General features: G+C 65.0%; 1 protein-coding gene across 5 annotated transcripts; it reads left to right on the top strand.

Moving 5' to 3' along the window:
- The first annotated feature begins 1784 nt into the window (after window positions 1–1784).
- On the top strand, window positions 1785–11391 carry MARK2 (microtubule affinity regulating kinase 2). Of its 5 annotated transcripts, XM_062613092.1 has the most exons (19): window positions 1785–1804; window positions 2866–3033; window positions 3878–3931; window positions 4030–4078; window positions 4189–4254; window positions 4355–4425; window positions 4532–4588; window positions 4832–5068; window positions 5145–5264; window positions 5715–5814; window positions 5904–6016; window positions 6918–7044; window positions 7303–7481; window positions 7709–7806; window positions 7887–8003; window positions 8756–9028; window positions 9825–9851; window positions 10170–10214; window positions 10618–11391. In XM_062613092.1, the coding sequence occupies exons 2-19, from the start codon at window positions 2899–2901 to the stop codon at window positions 10970–10972; spliced, it is 2223 nt and encodes a 740-aa protein (XP_062469076.1). In that variant the 5' UTR covers window positions 1785–1804; window positions 2866–2898; the 3' UTR covers window positions 10973–11391. The 5 variants fall into 5 exon arrangements, with proteins under 5 accessions (XP_062469076.1, XP_062469071.1, XP_062469073.1 ...); XM_062613087.1 differs by lacking the exon at window positions 1785–1804 and having other exon boundaries at window positions 2647–3033; XM_062613089.1 differs by lacking the exons at window positions 1785–1804; window positions 7887–8003 and having other exon boundaries at window positions 2647–3033.
- Window positions 11392–11533: the final 142 nt, after the last annotated feature.

Below are 11533 nucleotides of genomic sequence, written 5' to 3'. Positions count from 1 at the left end.
CGTGTCCCGTCCCCCCCCCCCGTGAGCGCTTCAGTGGCTGCGCGAGCGGGGTGTGGGGGTGGGAGCCCACCCCCTTCCCTGCTGTGCCCCCCCAAAACGGGCTGTGGGGGTGGCAGCGCTGCACAGCACAGGGGCTATGGGGGGGGGGGGGAAAGGGGCTTGGGGGAGGGCACCCCAAAGGGATGTGGGGGCATCGGCACCGGTATTGATAGAAGGGGGATGTTGGCGGGGTCGGTGAGCCCCAAATCCCTTTGGGGGAGCAGTTGGAGTGGGGTGTCTCCCCCCTTGGGTTTGAAGCTTCTCATTTGGGGTGACCCCACTTATGGCTCGGGGGGGGGGGGGTGTACAGCTTCCCCAGAGCTGCACGGCACCCCCAGTTTGGGGGGGGACACCCCAAGTGGTGGTGAAGGACCCCGTTGTGATGCTGCATTGGGCTTGGGGGAGGATTTTATGGGTGCCCCCAGCTACGAGGACAGAGGTGGTGCCCCCCTAGCCCCCCCCGTCCCCCCCAAGCTCCGTGGCCATCACCATGGTGTTGGGCCACCCCCTCCTTGCTTTGGGCCTTTTCCCTGTTTTTCCCTGCTGTTACATAAGGAACGAGGGGAATGATTTCTGGATAGGGAGGAATTGGGGAGGGGGCAGCAGCGGGGGGGGGGGTGTGTGTCTGTGTCCGTCCCATCCCCCAACCAGAGCTGGAATTGAGGTGTCTTCCCCCAGCTCCCCCTGTGAGCTCCATCATATACTATGGGCAGGGATGTGAGAGAGACCCAAAAATAACTGAGTTGTCTGACATTTAGCACCAAAGCTTCTCTAGCATCTCCGGGGGGGCACAGGGACCCCCATGAGCTGCTCCAGCACCTCTGGTGGGGGGACACAAGGACCCCCCCAGGACCTGCTCCATCAGCTCTGGTGAGGGGGCACAGGGCCCCCCCCCAAAGCTCCTCCAGTGGGGGCAACACAGGAACCACCCCCTGAGCTGCTACAGCACCTCCAGCTGGGGGGCACAGGGATCCCCATGAGCTGCTCCAGCACCGCCGGGGGGGCATAGGGACACCCCTAAAGCAGCTCCAGTACCTCCTGGGGGGGGACACAGGCGCAACCCAACCCGGTGCTGGTGCCTGGTTACCGGCATCTCTTCCTGCTGGGATCTTTAGATCCAAAGGGTGACATCACCCTGGCCCCGGTGACATCACTTACAGCCACAGTGATGTCACCTCTGGTTCCTGTGATGTCACCCAGCCACCTGTGATGTCACCCAGCCACCTGTGACATCACCCCCAATCACAGTGACATTGCCCCTGACTCCTGTGTTGTCACTCCCAACCCCAGTGACATCACTTCCACCTCCAGTGACGTCACCCTGGGCCCTGTGATGTCACCCCAACTCCAGTGACATCACCCCTGGCCCCTGTGATGTCACCCCAACCCCAGTGCCATCAGCTCCAGTGATGTCACTGTGACCCCTGTGATGTCACCCTAGCCCCTTTGACATCACCCCTGGCCACTGCGCCATCACCCCCCCACCACCACTCCTTTGCCAATTCCCACCACTTTGCCTCCAGCTCCAACCAATCCATCCTCTTCCTGCCCCAACGTGTCTCTTTCCCTTTTCCCACCCCATTTTCACCCCAAACCCCCCCCCCCCCAACCCCTGCTTCCCGCCCCATCCGGCGTCATTCCCAACCGGTCAAGCCGGTTCGGCGCTCCCGGCGCTCCGTGGGGAGCTGAACTCCCGGAGCTTCCGCCACGGCCCCTGGGCAGCGCCCGCACCGCCGCGGGCTCGGCCGCCTTGGGGTCGCCCACGGTGAGTCCCCCCATGGAGCCGGTTGGGACAGGACGGGACAGGGGGAAACTGAGGCCCTGGAGAGCCACGGCCCCCCCCCGGGAATGGGGGGAACGGGTGCCGGCGCCGCCGCACGCCCCTGGCTCCGGCAGATGGTGAAGCGCTCTCCCCGCCCCGTTGCCACGGCAGATTTTTGGCACAAAACCCCCGTTTTCCTTCACTTTTTCCCAGCAGCCTCAAGCAAAGTGTTGGATTGGGGGGGGAGGGGGAAAATCCCGCCCCCCCCTTCAGCCCAGACCCCAGAACAGCCTCTTTTCCCCCAGATCCGGGTGCCCGGTTGTGCCATTGCCCGCTCTGGCCACCCCCCCCTTACCCCTCCCTCCTGCAGGTTCCTTCCCACGGAGGGGGGGCACCCCAAGTCTGTGCCCTCCCCCATCCCCAGCGAGGTCTGGGGGGGGCTACGATGTCCCTCATCCCAAAGGGGGGGTTGGCTCCACTTCCTCACCCGCTCACGCGCTCCCGTTATCTCCGGTGTCACCGGAGTGGTGACAGCACGAGGGGGGGTGACACCGCTCAGCGCTGGCGCTTCCCTCCCCATGGGGGCACCCCCATAAAGTGCCCCTAAACCCGTGTTTACTGTGGGGGGGTGCTTTTGGGTTGCAGCGTGGTTGAGGTTTGGGGGTTCCCCCTTGGTGGAGGTTTGGGCTCCCCCCCTTGTTTTAGCCATGGGTTGAAGGTGCCGCTGTTCGTTTTGGGGTGAAATTAGGGTGTTTTGAGGAGGGGGCAGCCATGTCTTTGTGTTCCCCCTTCTGAAGAAGGGGGTGAGACCCCATTGCCCACCCACCCCCCCCCGTCGTCCCCCCAAAACCCCCCAAAGTCAGCCCGAAACCACGGCGCTTGCGTCAGGTATCGGGGGCGGCTCCCGGCCTGCCCGGGCGCGGCGCATGGACACGGCATTCCCGGACTTTGCTCCTCCAGCCCCAGCACCACCGCCTCTGGAACCCCTTTGGGAATTGTACGGGGGGGGACACACCAAACCCCCCCCCCTTCCCAAGCTCATTGTCACATCGGTGTCCCCGCAGCCCGGGGAGGGGAAGGGCGTCGGGAAGCCCAACATGCTGCGGGGCCGGAACTCGGGCAGCGCGGCAGAGGAGCAGCCCCACATCGGCAACTACCGGCTCCTCAAGACCATCGGCAAAGGCAACTTCGCCAAGGTCAAGCTGGCCCGGCACGTTCTCACTGGCAAGGAGGTGAGTGCCAGCGCCGGGGACAGCGCTGCTGCTGCCACCGTGGCACCGGGGCCGGCGCCTGCACCTCGGCCGCGAGTGGGGACAGCCCTGGGCTCGTGGTGCTCGCCCTATGAGGGCCACCGCTGGGATGGGTTCGTGGTCTTTGGCCTGTGGGTGCCACCGCGGCGTGGGGACGGTTATGGGCTCCTGGTCCTCACCCTGTGAGTGCCACTATAGTGAGGGGACAGCTCTGGGCTCCTGGTCCTTGGCCTGTGAGTGCCACCATGGGGTGGGGATAGTTCAGGTGGTTCTCATCCTGTGGGGACAGCTCTGGGTGCTGTGAGTGCCACCGTGACACAGAGATGGGCTCCTGCTGCTCAGCAGTGAGTGTCACTGTGGTGTGGGGACAGCTGTGGGCTTCCAGTCCTCGCCCCATGAGTGCCACCACAGGGATGGGCTCGTGATCCTTGTCCTTTGAGTGCCACCACAGTGTGAGGACAGTTCGGGTTCCTAGTCCTTGTCCCATGGGTGCCACCACAGGGATGGGCTCATGATCCTTGTCCTGTGGGTGCCACTACTCAGTGGGGACACTTGTGGGCTCCTGGCCCTGAGTGCCACCGTGGTGCAGGGATAGCCCTTGCCCCAGAAGTGCCACCACAGTGTGGGGACAGTTCTGGGCTCCTGGTCCTTGTCCCATGGGTGCCACCACAAGGGTGGGCTTGTGATCCTTGTCTTGTGGGTGCCACCACATGTGGGGACAGCTCTGGGGCAATGCTGCTCCCCTGCCCCTCACCTCCCCAGCGCCAGCACAGTGTGGGGATGGCTGGGGACATCCCTGACACACACACCCCACACCCCCCCCCAGGTTGCTGTGAAGATCATTGACAAGACGCAGCTCAACTCCTCCAGCCTACAGAAGGTCAGAGTGCGGTGCCTGGGGTAGGGGGGGCACAAGGGGGGGGGATTGTGGCATCTCCCACCCCCTCATCCCCCCTTTTCCTCCCTGTTTACTCACAGCTCTTCCGGGAAGTGCGAATAATGAAGGTCCTGAACCACCCCAACATAGGTGAGCCCCCCGCTTCCTGCACACCGGCACTTCCTGTGTCCCCCCATCACACCCCACCGCCCTTGGGGGGGGTCTCCCCTTTCTTCAGCCCCACTTTGTCCCCTTTGCAGTGAAGCTCTTCGAGGTGATCGAGACGGAGAAGACGCTTTACCTGGTCATGGAGTACGCCAGTGGGGGTGAGCAGCAGGGGGGCAGCAGGCAGGGAACCGGCAGAGGGGGTGCAGCAGGCAGGGACCAGGCAGAGCTGCCTCTCACCCCCGTTGTGCTCCCCCCCAGGTGAGGTGTTTGACTACCTGGTAGCCCACGGACGCATGAAGGAGAAGGAAGCCCGGGCCAAGTTCCGACAGGTCAGGAGGGGAATGTGGGTGTGACACCCCCCCCAGCAGGGTTTGGGGACCCCCCTGTGTCCCCAGGGGCCTGGGGATCCCCCCCTGACACCCCCCTCTCCTGCAGATAGTGTCAGCCGTGCAGTACTGCCACCAGAAGTTCATTGTCCATAGGGACTTGAAGGTGAGGAGCCCCCCACTTGCACCCCTTGACACCCCGGGATGTCCAATAGCACCCAGGGGTGCTCCCCACACCCTCCTGACCCCAGGGTGGCATCTGGGTGTTCCCGGGACCCCCCCAGGGCAGCACCCAGACATGCCTGAGACCCCCATGGCTGCACCTACGTGTCCCTGGCACCTGCTGGGAGGTGCCAGCAGCACCCAAAACCCCCCTAACCCCCTTTTGGGTGCTCTCCTTCTGGGCCAGGCCGAGAACCTGCTGCTGGACGCCGACATGAACATCAAAATCGCTGATTTTGGCTTCAGCAACGAGTTCACGTTTGGGAACAAGCTGGACACGTTCTGTGGGTCCCCCCCGTACGCAGCCCCCGAGCTCTTCCAGGGCAAGAAGTACGACGGGCCCGAGGTGGACGTCTGGAGCCTGGGGGTCATCCTCTACACCCTGGTCAGTGGCTCCCTGCCCTTCGATGGGCAGAACCTGAAGGTAAGGCCCGGTTTTGGGGGTCCCGGGGGGATCCCTGGGGGGGTTGTGGTGTTCCAATGGGTGTTTCCCACCTCAGGAGCTGCGGGAGCGGGTGCTGCGGGGCAAGTACAGGATCCCCTTCTACATGTCCACCGACTGTGAGAACCTGCTCAAGAAGTTCCTCATCCTTAATCCTACCAAAAGGGGCACCTTGGAGGTGAGGGGGGTGGTGGGGTGGGCAGGACACCCATGGGAGCACCCCCAGCAGGGTCCTGGGCACCTCCAAGAGCACCCCAAGACCCCCAGCATGGTGCAGGTGCATCCAACAGTATGGTCCTGGGCAACCTTGAGACCTCCAGGGCACCCCCAGCATGGTCTTGGGAACCCTCAACGTGATGCTGGGACCCCCCAGAGTGGTGTTGCATGGTCCTGGACACCCATAGCACCAACCAGGGACCCCCAGTGTGATCCTGGACACCTGTGGGACCCTCCAAGCACCCTCAGTGTGGTCCTGGGGACCCCCAACTTGATTCCAGCTACCTTGGATACCCCCAACCCCCCCATGTGATCCTGGTCACCCCCAAGAGCACTCGGGACCTTCTGGTCACCCCATGGTGGTTCTGGGACCCCCAAGCCCCCCCTTTGGTGTCCTGCCCCCCACTTGCAGCAAATCATGAAGGACCGCTGGATGAACGTGGGCCACGAGGACGATGAGCTGAAGCCCTACATGGAACCTGTGCCAGACTACAAGGACCCCCGGAGGACAGGTAGGGACCCCCTCACCATGCTGTTTTGAGGGGTAGGGGGTCCCCCATATGTGGGGGTCCCGTTGAGGCCTGTGTCCTCCCCCTCCCAGAGCTGATGGTGTCCATGGGGTACACGCGGGAGGAGATCCAGGAATCCTTGGTGGGGCAGAAGTACAACGAGGTGATGGCCACCTACCTGCTGCTGGACCACAAGAGCTCGGAGGTGCGGGGCCAGTGGGGACACCACAGGGGTGCAGGGGACATGGGGACAAGAGGGAGAGGTGACCCAGGGGAGAGGGGATATGGGTGGGATGGAGCATGGGGGGGACATGAGGAGGGACATGGGAATGACAAGGGACAAGGAGGGGACATGAGGGTGATGAGGACAGAGCAGGGGATGTGGAGGGGATCTGGGGACAAGGAACATGGGAATGACAGAACACGGACGGGAGCACAGTGAGAACATGGATGGGATAGGGAGCAGAGGGGTTGACATGGGAATGACAAGGAACATGACAGGGCTGGGGGGACACGGGGACAATGAGGACGGAGGCACGAGGAGTACAGGGACATGGATGTGACAGGGAGCAGAGGGGCTGACATGGGAATGACAACATGATGGGGCTGAGGGGACACAGGGACAATGAGGAAGGAGGCACGAGGAGTACGGGGACATGGATGTGACAGGGAGCAGAGGGGCTGACACGGGAATGACAACATGATGGGGCTGAGGGGACACAGGGACCATGAGGCACGAGGAGTACGGGGACATGGATGTGCTGGAGCAGAGGGGCTGACACGGGAATAGCAAGGAACATGACAGGGCTGAGGGGACACAGGGACCATGAGGCACGAGGAGTGTGGGGACATGGATGTGCTGGAGCAGAGGACGGGGTGAGCCCCGTGGGGCCAACAAGGGAACATTGAGGGAGCAGCGTGCGGGGGGGGTGTCACCACCCTGCCCGTGCCATCACGTTCCTGTCCCCATCCCCAGCTGTGCCTGGTGCCAGCGCGTCCCTGGCCCTGCACATGTCAGGTCCCCATCCCAACGCTCCCTCGGTCCATGCTCCCCCATGTCCCCCTGTGCCCCCCCCATGTCCCAGTGTACCCCCTTGTCCCCGCAGCTGGAGGAGAGCCTGTCCCTGAAGCCCCGGCCTGCCCCGGAGGTGGCCAACAGCTCGGGGCCGTCCCCGGCGCACAAGGTCCAGCGCAGCGTCTCCGCCAACCCCAAACGCCGCGTCAGCGACCAGGGTGAGCCCCGCCACGGGGTGAGGGGGGGGACAAGGGGGGTACCCCCATCCCATGGTGGAAAGGGGGCTCCCAGGTATGGATCCCTTGGGAGAAGGGGGTCCTGGAGGTGCAGAGATGGGGGGGGGGTCCCTATGGGGTGGGAGCATGGCTCCGTAGCAGGGGGAAGCACACATCCCTGAGGGTGGGGGTGAGGTGGGAGGTCCAAGTGGGGTGATGTCCCCATGGGCCCCCCCTCATTTTACCTTCCTCCCCCCCCAGCCGGCCTCTCCATCCCCACCTCGGCCTCCTACTCCAAGAAGACGCAGGCGGCCAACGCGGAGAACAAGAGGGGGGGGACAGAGGAGGAGGGGGGGCGCCGGGCGGGCAGCACAGCCAAGGTGCCCCCCAGCCCCTTGCCCGGCCTGGAGCGAGCCAAGGGCACCCCATCACCCTCTACGGTCAGTACTGGGGGGGGGCACCCATGTGTGGCACCGGGTGGGGTGCAGGGGGAGAATCCTTTGTGTGATGGGGCCAAACCCCTGCACCCCTGCAGAGTGCCCTGGTTCCCATGAGGGACCCCAAACACCCAAGTCCTCCATTGGAGGGGGGTTCCCCATGCCGGCCCCCCCACCCCCTTTCATGTGTCCATCATGTGACCCTCACCGTGTCCATCCCCCCCCAACAGAACAGCGTCCTCTCCACTGGCACCACGCGGAGCCGGAATTCGCCACTACTGGATCGAGCCAGCCTGGGCCAGAGCTCGCTGCAGAACGGCAAGGACAGGTACAGACCCCCCCCCACACCCCAAACCCTCCCGACCTCCACACCCCATCCCACCCCCAGCCCCCGCTTTTCTCTCCTAGCCTCCCCACGCCGGGCTGCCGGCCCTCACCCGCCGCCCCCCCGGCCCCCGGCGCCCCCCCCCGCGCCCGCCAGCACCCGAAAGCCACCGACGCCAACTGCGACCCCCCCCGGCCCAGGCAAGGCCCCCCTCCCACCTCCTTTGTCCTATGGGGGGGGTCACCCTCTAGGGGGTTTTGGGGTGTTGTGGGGTGGCAGTGGTTCCCTTGGGTGCTGTGGGGTGGCAGTGGGTCCCTCGGGTGCTGTGGGGTGCCAGCATGTCTCTAGGGTGCTATTGGGTGCTGGCATGGCCTCTGGCTGCTGCTGGGAGCAGTGGGGTGCTGTGTGTCCCTGACAGGTCCCCAGGCGGCTGTGGGGTGCCAGCACATTCCCAGTATGCTGTCAGGGGTCCCTGGGGTGCAGTGGGGTGTCCTTGAGGTTCAGTGAGATGCTACGGGGTGCAGTGGTGTACCGGTGTGAACCCGGGGTGCTGGTGTGGCCCTAGGGTGCTATGGGGTTCTGTGGGGTGCTCGTGTCCTTGGGGTGCTGCTGTGTGCTATGGGGTTCAGTGGGTGTCCCTGGGGTGCAGTGGGGTGCTGCTGTGTGCTGTGGGGTTCAGCAGGTGTCCCTGGGGTGCGGTGGGGTGCTGGTGTGTGCTATGGGGTTCAGTGGGTGTCCCTGGGGTGCTGGTGTGTGCTGTGGGGTTCAGCGGGTGTCCCTGGGGTGCTGGTGTGTGCTGTGGGGTTCAGCGGGTGTCCCTGGGGTGTGGTGGGGTGCTGGTGCGTGCTGTGGGGTGCTGTGTGTTGCCAACCCTTCCCTGCTACACGTTGGGGTCCCCAGGCTGCCGTGTTGCTCCCCTTGCCCCCCATTAACCCCCTTCCCTCGCCCGCAGCGCCCCCGGGCGGGTCCCGGCCGCCTCCCCCTCTGCGCACAACGTGAGCCAGGCCGGGGGGGAGCGGCCCAGCTTCCCGCGGGGGGTCTCGAGCCGCAGCACGTTCCACGCGGGGCAGCTGCGGGGCCGCGAGCAGCCGGGCCTGCCCTACGCGCTGCCCCCCGCGCCCCCCGGCCTCGGGCCCCCCCCATCGCCCTCCGGAGCCAGCCAGGGCCGGCGCGGCCCCCCCGGCTCCAGCCTCTTCAGCAAATTCACCTCCAAGTTCGTGCGGAGGTGAGCACCTGGGGGTGGGAGCGATGGGGGCAGCCCCGTGTGTGTCCCCCCCCCCGTGTGTGGCTCCTCTGCCTGTGACCCCTGGGCTGCACACGTGGACCCCTGCGGGCCCTCTCTGTGCGTGTGTCCCCTGCCCCGTGTCCCCTTGTGCCTCCAGGGCTCCTCTGTGCATTCCCTTGTCCTCATGTGCGTCCGCTCCATGTGTGTCACCGGACACGGCACCCTGGGGACCCTCCGTGTCCTTTAAGGGGTCCTCTGTGTCCCTCTATCACCCTTCCAGGGCCCCTCTCATGTCCCACCCCCCGGGGATGCTCTGTGTCCTTTCCGTGTGTTCCCTTGTCCCCATGTGTGTCCCTTCCGTGTCCCTGCCCTGCCCCAGGGGTCTTCTGTGTCCCCTCTGTATGTCCCTCGTGGGGGGGGTCTCTGTGTGTCCCCATGCTCCTGCATGTGTGTCCCCCCCCAGGATTCTTCCATGTCCCTTGTGGTCTCCCCAATCCCCTCCTATCACCCCACTGTGTATTCCCCCCCCATGTCCCCTCCTCCCACCCCTTTGGGGACCCCCTACCCATGTCCCCTCCTGTTCCTGGGTCACCCCATAAAGCCAGGGAGGTGACAGCTTGGGGTTGTGGTGGGGATTCATCCCAGCTTCTCCTGCTGCCCCCTTCTATTTGGGGTGGAGGGGGGGGGTGCTGAAATGAGGGTGGGGGGGTGACATCCAGATTGGAGGGGTCCCTCCCCTCTTCCCTCCCTTCCCCCCCCCCCCAACGTCGCCCTTCTCTTCTGTTTGTCGTTGTAGAAATCTGTCTTTCAGGTTTGCCAGAAGGTAGGGTGCTGGGTGCTGGTGTCCCCTGGGTGCTGGTGTCCCTTGGGTGCTGGTGTCCCTGGGTGCTGGGTGCCACCCCCGTCCCGCATGTCCCCCAAGCCCCCCCATTGTCACTGCACGGCCCCGCATGGCCCCGGCCCCGCTCGGCTGCTGCTGTTGTGTCCCTGTGTGTGTGTGTCCGTGTGTGTCCCCCTTGTCCCATCCCCTGTCCCCACCCCCGTGGTGTCTGGGTGCTGGGTGGGGGGGGAGCTGCTCCCATTCCCTCCCCCATCCCCCCCCCCATTGATTTCACCTCCCCCAAAATTCTTGTTTCTCGAGGAACCCGCACGAGCCCGAGAGCAAGGACCGGGTGGAGACGCTGAGGTGAGCGGGGGGAGGACGTTGAGGACACCCACAGCACCTCCATAGTGCTCCCGGTGCCATCCATGGGGCACCCAGGACCTCCGTAGTGCCCCTGGTGTTGTCTGTGGGGCCCTTGTGCCACCCAGGGGTTTCCATAGTGCTCCTGGTAGCATCCATGAGCCACCCAAGGCCTCTGTACTGGTCCCAGTGACGTCTGTTGGGTCCCCAACACCTCCATACTGGTCCTGGTGTCTGGGGGGTCCTTGTGCCACCCAAGGAGTTCCAGTCCCTGACTCCAGGGAGTCACGGTGACACCCAGGATCCTCCATACTGCTCCTGGTGCCATCCGTGGGCCACCCCATTGATCCTGATGCCGATGCCAGGCTCCACCACCCCCCTGATCCCATTGTCCCCCCCCTCGCAGACCCTCGGTGGCTCCGGACAAGGACCCGCGGGACGGCGCCGGCCGCGACGTCAAGCCCCGTTCCTTGCGCTTCACGTGGAGCATGAAGACCACGAGTTCCCTGGAGCCTGGCGAGATGCTGCGGGAGATCCGGAAGGTTCTGGATGCCAACAGCTGCCGCTGCGAGCCCCAGGAGCGCTTCGTGCTGCTCTGTGCCCACGGTGCCCCCGGCCATGACTCCTTCGTGCAGTGGGAGATGGAGGTTTGCAAACTCCCGCGGCTTTCCCTCAACGGCGTCCGCTTCAAGCGGATCGCCGGAACCTCCATGGCCTTCAAGAACATCGCCTCCAAAGTGGCCAATGAGCTCAAGCTCTGAGCCCCCCCGAGGGCGGACACGGCAACTGGTGTCAAGCACCATCGACCAGCGGCAGCAGGCGGCAACCGGTGTCAACGGGCATCGACCAACGGCAACTGGTGTCACCCACCCCTCGCCTTGGGGATGACGCCATGGCTCGAGGAGGAAGGGAACCTCCAAGGGACCTCTGGGGCCGTTCTGGATGGATTTTGGGGACCTCTGGGGCCGTTGGGGCATGGGATGGGGCCATCCCGAGCGCTGCGGGGTGGCTCCAGGGGGCCTCCTGGGTGGTCCAGGGACCTCCTCGAGCTCATCCCAGGTGGCCGAGGCACCGCTGGGGACATTGTGACATAGGACGGGGCTACCTGGGGACTTGTGGGGACATCCTCAAGGGACCTCTGGGGCGTGGTGGGTTTTGGTGGCTGAGACCCCTCTGGGGCCATCCCTGGGGGCCCGGGACATCCCGCATGGTCCAGGGCCTCGTGGGGGTACCTTTGGTGGCCCAGGGCCATGGGGGGGATCCTGGTGGCCCAAGGCCAAGGGGGAGTGCTCTGAGGTCACGTGGGGACAACCCCGAGTCTC

Source organism: Pezoporus occidentalis, unplaced genomic scaffold (genome assembly GCF_034315485.1).
Source record: "Pezoporus occidentalis ecotype Australia unplaced genomic scaffold, CSIRO_AGI_Poc_V1 ctg1639, whole genome shotgun sequence".
Taxonomy (NCBI): Eukaryota; Metazoa; Chordata; class Aves; order Psittaciformes; family Psittacidae; genus Pezoporus; species Pezoporus occidentalis.
The sequence above is the reverse complement of the archived record's forward strand: the minus strand, read 5'-3'. Positions and strand labels throughout refer to the sequence as shown.

Excerpts from the sequence above, each read along its gene's own strand:
- MARK2 (XM_062613087.1), top strand. The coding sequence starts at position 2,728 with ATGGACACGGCATTCCCGGACTTTGCTCCTCCAGCCCCAGCACCACCG. Across the intron at positions 4,589-4,831 it reads TTGTCCATAGGGACTTGAAG|GCCGAGAACCTGCTGCTGGA; the intron begins GTGAGGAGCCCC and ends CTTCTGGGCCAG. Across the intron at positions 7,045-7,302 it reads ACGCCGCGTCAGCGACCAGG|CCGGCCTCTCCATCCCCACC; the intron begins GTGAGCCCCGCC and ends CTCCCCCCCCAG.